This window comes from Grammomys surdaster, unplaced genomic scaffold (genome assembly GCF_004785775.1).
Source record: "Grammomys surdaster isolate TR1022 unplaced genomic scaffold, NIH_TR_1.0 143, whole genome shotgun sequence".
NCBI lineage: Eukaryota > Metazoa > Chordata > Mammalia > Rodentia > Muridae > Grammomys > Grammomys surdaster.
The window spans coordinates 8868692-8877627 of record NW_021604601.1 but is presented as its reverse complement, the minus strand read 5'-3'; the positions used below and the strand labels follow the sequence as shown (position 1 = coordinate 8877627).

General features: G+C 46.3%; 1 protein-coding gene across 3 annotated transcripts in view; it reads right to left on the bottom strand.

Annotated features, from left to right (window-relative positions):
* Positions 1 to 8936, bottom strand: part of Zdhhc14 (zinc finger DHHC-type containing 14) — a 264495-nt gene that overhangs the window by 114929 nt on the left and 140630 nt on the right. For all 3 annotated transcript variants that reach the window (XM_028764355.1, XM_028764356.1, XM_028764357.1), the window contains exon 2: positions 5836 to 5996. In XM_028764355.1, the coding sequence (XP_028620188.1) occupies positions 5836 to 5996 (161 nt within the window). The remainder of the gene's footprint in view (positions 1 to 5835; positions 5997 to 8936) is intronic.

Genomic DNA, 8936 nt, shown 5'->3' with positions numbered 1-8936 from the left:
CACTCATGCACACCCACACACACGCGCAGACACACACTCATGCACACTTTTACAAAAGGAATAATTCTGAAAGAAAAGTTACAGTGGGCATTTCACAGTATTAAAGAGCCTTGATAAAAATTTCATTTCGAATTTTCTGCAGAAAAGAAATTACTCCAATAAAATAACTTTAATAATATAAAATCGAAAAGGAAAATACTGGAGTCAGCTCAGTGGCAACAGAGAAAACTGCCTAAAGTCTTTAATTGGCAAACAGTGTTCCGAGAAACATCCTGCCCCAGTCCTGGGGACTGAACCCAGTCACGTACATGATACAGTACATCTTGTCACTGAGCTGCGTCCCTACCTCAGAAATGGTTTTCTTTAGCAACATCCATTAGTGCCATTAAATTCCAGTGAAAACATTTCTGCCCTTAAACACAGACTAACAATGTCACTGGAGAACAATTCCAGCAAGCCATAGTAGTGGCCAGCCTTTTAGCGGTCCTGGGAAACTCCCGGGACCTCACCCGGGTGTGGGACTGAGCTACTGACCAGCTGAGAATTCCTGCTTCAGGATGTCGTACTGCGCTTCCTAACACTTTTACCCACAGAGATAAAACTTGATGGATGGTTTGGTCAAATGAGGGGGAAGGGAGTTGGGAGGAGAAGATGGAGGAAGAAAAATGGCAGGGAGGGAGAAATGGGAAGGGAGGATAGACTTGATTGGATCCCGTCAGGGGACAGGTGGAGCATCCCCCACTCTCCTCCCACATCAACTCCCCTCCCCCAGGCATTATATGTCCTAGGTAAGCGCTCTACCGCTGAGCTAGCTCCTCAGTCCTGTGGATGCACTAAAGCCCCTCAGCTTCCTTAGATCCTATCCTACCGCTGTTCAGCAATGGGCTGACCTCACATTTAATGTTTGAGTTACTGTGCCCCGGGAAGAATGTCTTCAGTATGCTTTGGGAGTCACAGGTTGGCTGTCACCTGCTCTCTACAAGGATGTTCCTGGTCTTGGCAGCCCTGGGATTATAGAGAGACTCCAGGGCAAGAGATGACTCCAGGGAGTCTAGGACTGGGCCTGAGCAGTCCTCTCTTTCCACCACAGGAAGGCCTGTTCCTAGTGGAGGTGAGTTGCTTTATCCTGAGATTTGTAGGACAGTGTGTCAGCCTTTGTTTGTTTTCTAATCCCAAATCAGTTGCTTGGTACTGATTGTTCTTAGATGAACTGAAGTTGGGAGTTTTCCCAGGAAGCCCGTGTTGACCTTTACCTGACCTTCCTTGGACCCCTGCCGCTCTTTAACGTCTTTTGTTTTGTAACCTAAGTTATTGGGGACATTTTTATGAAGAAGGAACTTTGTGGCAATTTTAAGAGCCTCAGAGCAGGCTCTGAAGCCCTCCCCCACCCCCTAAACACCCACACCTCTGTAGACGCCTGGGGGTGGGGGGCTGAGCACAGCTGTTCCAAACCTTGGCAAACCCTCAATAAACTACTCATGTGGCTCTTAACAAGCTTTTCTGTGTACACGCTATAAACAGGTAATTAGAATTAATAGCCTTAATAATAAAAATAATTTCTTTTAAACCTAAATTTTCATTTTCTTTCTCCCACCAGATAGCACAAAATAAACGTTAAGGTTTCACCGAAACAAAATCTTATTTTCAAAAACCAAGTCGCCTACAGGAGTCCTCAGCAAGAGTCACAGCCATGAGGAAGGAAACTGTATGAACCCCTTCAGGTTTGGGGGTGAGGCACAGTGCCCAGCTATGCCCGTCAATTCCTTCCCTTCATACTTCGGGTAGCTTCTGATGAGAACTAGAGTTTGTGGAAGATAAAGACACTACTGGGTAAAAAAAAGAGGAGAACTTAAAAACAAGTCAGGTGAATATAACATCATCTGCTGAGTGTCAGCGGCCTGGCAAGTACCTCACAAGATGCCTGCCATCGCCCCTATTATATAGACAAAACCTGGGGGCACACGCTGAGGAAAGTATGCCCTGGTCTAAAGGCACACAGCTAGGGAGTGTGTAAGCCAGAGTACAACCCACATCCCAGTGGCTTCTTTCTCCTTCTCTGTACTCTCCCCTCCTTCCCTTAAAAAAAAAAAAATCACACTATTGAAGTGTAACTTACAAACTACAACAGTGACCCATTGAAGTGCACAAACTATAATTCCTAGTGGCTTTACTGCATTGTGCAGCCATTAGCTTGACCTAATTTTAGGCTGCATTTGTCACCTCGGCCCTCCACCTCATGGTGGGTATAATTAACCTGCACTCTTACCCCTGTCCCAGGAACTTACTATTCTGTTGTCTGTTTCTAGAGATTTGTTTTTCGGTCTTTATAATATAAATGGAGTTCTGTACACCTGGCGCCTGGCTTCTTTCACTTAGCGCCATGCTCTTGGTTCATCCATGTAACATATAGTAATGTGTGACTTTTTTTAAAAAAATCCTAATAGGATTCTATTGTGTATGTGCAGATTCATAAGATGACAGCCATCAAATCACCCACTGATGGACATGTGAGTTCTGCCCCGTTTTGGGTCACCAGGTATAACAAGTCTTTATGAGGAAATGGATCCCATTATTTTCCTTGGTTATATACCGAGGTCTGGAATCTCTGGGTCATGTGGTCACTGTGTTCAGCTTTTTCAAGATTTTTGAGGCATTGTTTTTCTAAACGTCACCACCAGCGATGAGTAAGCATTTTAGGTTTTCCACATCCTTACTTTTTTTTCAATCGGGGTCATCCCAGGGGTGGGAATTGTGGGATTGTCACTGTCGTTTTGAGTCCCATCCCCTGAGTGAGAGGGTGCTAAGATTCTTTCCATGTATTCCCAGCTCTTCATACATCATCTATGGAAATCCATCTGCTCCTGATTTTAACAATTCCTTTTTGTCTATCTGTGTGTCTGTCTGTGTGTCTGTGTGTCTGTCTCTCTCATCAGGAAAGGAAAAGATGTGCCAATCTTATTGATCTTTTCAAAGAACTGATGTCTAGCCTTGTAGATTTTGTTTTGCATTTTCCTCTATTCTATTTTATTGGTTTCCGGTCTAAACTTTACGAGTGCCCCCCACCCCTAACCCCACCACCCTTGATGCTGCTTGCTTTGAGTTTAGCTTGCTCTACCTTTCTAGTTTCTTAAGATTCAAAACTTGCTTATTGATATTTTGGTTGCTCCATTTGGAACCTAGGACATTCCTCTGAGGGAGACAGTGGAGTTCCTGGCTTAGCAGGTTCTGGCAGAGTTTCCTCACCTTTACCTTCAGCACTGGGGCTGGAGACAGAAGCACGGCAAGAATGCCACACACACCCAGACTCTACCCGACCTGCTCCCAGCCCGATGGATCCCAGTGACCGTTTTTGGCAGTTTTGTTCAGCTTTCCAGTTGGTTGACTTCCCTCCAGGAGAAATCAAGTCTCGCTTGGGGCCACCTCTTCCTCAGCCTTCCCCTCATAGAGTCTATGCCTTTGGGCTCATGGGACAGAGTTCCTTTAAAAGATACTTGAGCCTCAACATACCATGAGAGTCTGCATTTATAGCAGAGAAATCCAATAGCCCTTCTGATGCAGTCCGACTATTCAAGGGAGGCAGGCACCCTCACAGCACTGCTCTGGAAGGGACGCATGCAGTGGTGTCTGGGGATCCCAGTACACTCTGTCACCTTCTGTGGCTTTGCACTAAGCAGAGGATTTCCCAGATGCATCCTGAAGTGAAATGGCCCAGACTTCAAATCCAGTCTTCTCCTGAAGAGAATTGGCCTCACTTTCTCCTCTCCTGGGGGATGCAGGGAATGGGAGGGAACTAGGGGCAGGAACCCGGAGACCTGGTTCCAGCTCTGTACTTCCTCTTACTGAAGCCCCTCCCCATTTGTAAAAGAGAGCTGTAAGAACATTATTGTCACAGAGTTGCCAGAGGTGAGCAAGTTCCATGACAGTCATTACCGTGCCTAACAATGACTAACATGCTATAAAATAAAGGCTTTCAGTAATGAACTAGCACTCCCTGTCCTGTGTCCCAAGACACAGGGGCTAGAGAAGGGAGCTCTTTCCCCGGGACTCCCCCCATCTCGTCTCTTCTCTACTCAGGAAACAAGATGGCCGCCAAGCATCGGAGGCAACTCCTTCCAGTGTTGGAGACTGCCTCCTGTGAGGGCCATGAAGGGATGAGAGGCATGAGGGATGGAGCAGAGGCTGAGAGGAAGACACAGCTCTGCTTCAACCTTGGGAAATATAAGAACATTTCTAGCCCTGGCCACACCTGTACTTGCTTGTGCCATAGCAAAGCAAGCCTCTGCTGCCTGAGCAGAGGCTGTGAAGGGGCCAGGAGAGAATCCCTGCTGGGTGGTTTTCCAGCCCTATTCTAGCTGTTCACTTTGAGTCACCACAGGCTGACTGCTATTCTCACCAAGCTCACTGGTGCGCTCTAGCAAAGCTGTTATGTCCATAAGACACAGCAAGAATTTACTATCCAGAAAAGGTTCTCAATGCTTTTAAAGTCTGTTATGTGAAGACATTAGGATCTCTCTTAAATTTTCAAACTAGATTTCTGCAAACTCTAGCTTCAGGCTTTAGTTTCTAAGGAAAATAAAGCTATTAATTTCAGCACACACTACTGGTCCATACTGTTATGGTGTGTAAATGAAAGAAATCCTGGATCCTAGGCTGTCTAAATAAGACAGTCTAAAATGTAACTTTGCCTTGTACGGTGGCTTAACATTGATCATCAACTAGGCAGGGTCTGGAATCACTTAGGAGACAGGTCTTAGGGACTGTCTGTAAGGAATATTCTTGTGTGGATTAACTGTGGTAGAAAGACTCCCCCCCCCCCCCCGCCAAACCCTTAACACTGTATGATGCTGTTCTGTGGTCTGGGGTTTAGGAGTGAATGAATCGGGGAACTCGAGTTGAACCTCAGCATTCATCTCTCTGTTTCCCAGTAGCAGATACGATGGTATATGATGGTACAATGACTGCTACTATGATGGATATACCCTTGTGCTGGCTAGTCTTAGGTCAACTTGACACACAAACTAGAGGTATCTAAAAGGAGGGAATATTAATTGAGAAAATACCTCCTTAAGATCCAACCATAGGGCATTTTTTTTAAAAAATTAGTGATCAATGGGACAGGTCCCAGCCCAACCTGGGCGGGTGGTCCTAGGTTCTATGAGAAAGCAGGCTGAGGAAGCCATGGGGAGCAAGCTAGAAGCAGCACCCCTCCATGGCCTCTGCATCAGCTCCTGCCTCTAGGTTCTTACCCTGTGTGAGTTCCTGTCCTGGTTTCCTTTGATGATGAACAGCAATGTGGAAGCATAAGCTGAATAAGCCCTTTCCTTCCCAACTTGGTTTTTGGTCATGGTGTTCAGCTGCAGCAATAGAAACCCTAACTAAGACAACCCTCAAACACTGAGTCAAAGCAAACCACTCCTTCTTTAAATTCCTTCAACAGATATTTTGTTGCAACAACGAGAAATGTAACCAATGTACTTAGCTTTTATTATGGAAACTAGGGAAGTTGCCAAGACCTGCAGAGAAACTGTAGCCACGGAAGTTCTGGAGCAAAGCAGAATTGGATGCTTGAGTTTCAGAGAAACCTCGGAAATCTTGCTCCCTGGGGGTCTTCTTGCATGATGGCATAGCCCCTGCCTCAACACTGTTGTGGCCCCAGTCTTACCTCAACCGCTTTCCATCCCAACCTGCTACTCAGGTCATCTCTTATGGCTCCTTCCCTTCCAGCCACTCTTCATGCCAGCCAGCTCGCTGCACAAGCACCCCAGCCTGTCCCCAACTTAGGAGCTGGCACTGGCAGGGAGTGGCCCAGGGCTAAAAGCAGAGCTTCAGTGTTACCTATTTGCCGTTCCAGATCAGCAGCTTCATCAGGAGTGGCTCGAGGGAGGACTCCAGGGTCGCTGAAGCTGGTCCGAAGCAGAGTCCCCATCACAAAGAAGAACAGGATGCCACCGACCACGGGGATGGCAGGGGTGATTTTCTCTGCGAGGTACCTACAGCTGCCAGCAGGGTGCAGAGAGAAGGGAGAAATGAATTACAATGTTAGGATCCACAGTCAGAGGAGGGAGACCGATTTCTCTTTAAACTCATCTGTGCTGAGAATTTCTGGGCAGGGGAATGAGCCTCAGTCTAAGGCACTAGTCTTACAAATGTGGGGATTTGAGTTTGGATCTCTAGAGTCCATGTAATAGCACATGCTTGTCATCTCAGAACTCCTATAGAAAGAAGGGAGACTGAGACAGGAGGCTTCCCAGAAGCTCAGGGGCCAGCTAGCCTGGCATATTCAGTCCTGAACTAATAAGAGACTCTGTCTCAAATAAAGTGAACAGCGTGAAACAAAACCCCAGACCATCCTTGTAAGGTCTCCACCTGTGAGTGCACTGTGGCATGTGCACATCCACGCCTGCACACACATATACCCACAGAAGAGATGAATTAGAATTTTAAAGAAGAAAATGTAGATTTGGTCTCGTCTGTAGTGCTCTCTCCGACAACTTCCCTCTCCCTTCGACCATGACAGCCCAAGACCCATAAGAGAGATGCTAGCCGACCAGAAAAAAATCCTGCTTGTATAATCGATTTTAGAATGTCTGGAGTTTGAATAAATATACACAAGCCCTTTGCACTGTAAACACACATGGTCCGTGGCCCTATCCATCTCTGGAACCACAGAAGATGATGCCGATTTAGAGACACCTCTATCAGACCCACCAGGGCCAAACAACTCAGAAACTTTCAAGCAGCCTAACATTCACTTGCAAAAACTAAGGAATCACTTGTCAATATTGTGGGGGTCAGTTTGTCCAAAAGAGGGTGCTCTACCACAGAAATGAAAATGCATGGGCATTTCTGAAGGGTAGGGAAGGAGAATTATTGGCTGAGCGACACCAATCCAGGCTTTCCCAGAAAGCATCTGCAGGATCAATTCATGACTGTAATCCAGTTCCTATAATTTCTGTGTTGTTTGTCTTTAAGAGATGGGGTCTGTCTTGGTTCCCCAGTCTGGGCTCCACACTGTGGATCACATTCACCCTCCTGTCTCAGCTTTCCAGGTAGCTGAAACAACAGATGCTCATCACCATTCAACACTCAGTTCTGGGAAATCCTGCTCACCGTTGGACAGAAGAGCGTATGCTGCAGGGACGGTGGCAGTAGAGGAGGGGTGACTTTGACAGACTAAAGTTTGTGCCTTAGACCCAGCACCTGACCCCTGATCTCTTTGGTGAAAGACAAACAAGGTCTGCCGTGGTTACCATTGGTCTCTTGTGGCCACATTAAATGTTGTCATGGGTGTGGAAGAAACACAAACGGCACTGTGGGTCGTAGTGCCTGGTGGGAAAGGACTCCTAGCTGGTCCTCAGAAGCAGAGTCTGGGCTGTTTAGCCAGAGAAGACAGAAGGAAGCTCTGCTGGGAGCAAGATGTGGGTGTGGCTCCCTCCCATCTGGGTACTAGCACCCCACTGTGTGTGGGCCTGTGATGGGATACTGCTAAGAGTTGGCTTTTAAGGGCTACATGACAGGAACTCCTTTGCTGAAGGAGCAAATGCTTTTCAGAATCTTCTGCCTGGAAGAAGCCCAGAGATGCCCCATGACTTTAAGAATATGGTAGGATGGTCTCAGATGTAGTAATGGGGGCTGATTCCCTGCTGGCCATGTGGACTTGTCTCTAGGAAAGCCACCTGACTAGATAAAACACCTGGAGCATTCCCAGTAGCTCTGTAACCACTCCCCAAAACCTCACCAATGGCCCCAAATGTCAAGTCCAACTTGGTTGGCATCCAGTTGTGATGTTTCTTCACAGGATTCAAAACAATCAAAAACAGACCCTTGTTCTTCTTGTACCAACTCCAGGCAGCTATGAGCATCCTCAGGGAGTCTCATAGAAAGTGAACTTGGCAGGGAGAGTGTGAGGATACAAAGGACTTTGCTTAGAAAAAAAAATTTAGAAACTCTGACCTTGAGGAGCTCCTGAATGGGGTGACTGTGTCCCCAAAGTTAGCATGTCAGAAACATAATCTCCAAAGTAACTGTCCTGCAACTTGGGGCTTTGATCAACAAGTAAAGCCAAGGAAATGTTCCTATAAACAGGTTGATGTCACCAGGACGAGTTCCATCCTTCAAGAATGTGTTTACTGTAAAACTGAGGTCAACCCTCTTTTGATTGCCTTTTCTCTTCTGTCTCAGGGAGATGCAGCATTTAATACAAGGAGGCCCCTTGACCTTGGCTTTTCTGGCCTCCAGAACTGTGGAAAATGAATCTATGCTCTTTTCAAATTACTCAGTCTCTGACATTCTGTAACAGCATCATGAACTTGACAAGAATATCTCTTTGGAAAAAAAAATATTCATTCGCATCACAGAAATGCATCTTCAATTCAGTTGGTACTGGCTGTGCGTGAAGGCGCTCTGTGCTTCTCTCCAGAGGGTCTAGGCAAAAACTGGCATCATTAATACTTATTAGTGAACTTCCACCTTTCTCCAAATGTTTGATTTTATGAGAGTTAGCACTGGAAAGCTTCAAGTTCAATACTTAAGGACTGAGGGACTCTACAACCAAGCAAATAGCAATTCTCTTATACTCCTGAGAATGCAGAGAGAATATTTTCCTGGTACGCAGATCTACTGAAATGCCCCCCCTCCCCACACACACACTTCCATTGCGTGTAGGCCTGGGGTCCAGGGTCTAGCATGGAACTTATATTTCAACTTGAGACATGAGGATGTCTCGTCAAAAACGACTGTGTTCTCATTAGAGATTGACTATGAAACAACCAACAGAATCTGAGCCCACATGTGTGAGAGGTCTGGTGGATGATACCTTTTGGGGAGTGTTTTAGCTTTGTTTCGTGTTCCTGTGATAAAAAATACCCTGACACAAGCAACCTAAACAAGAAAGGGTTTATTCGGCTCCCAACTGCGAGCTACCGTCAGTTGTGATG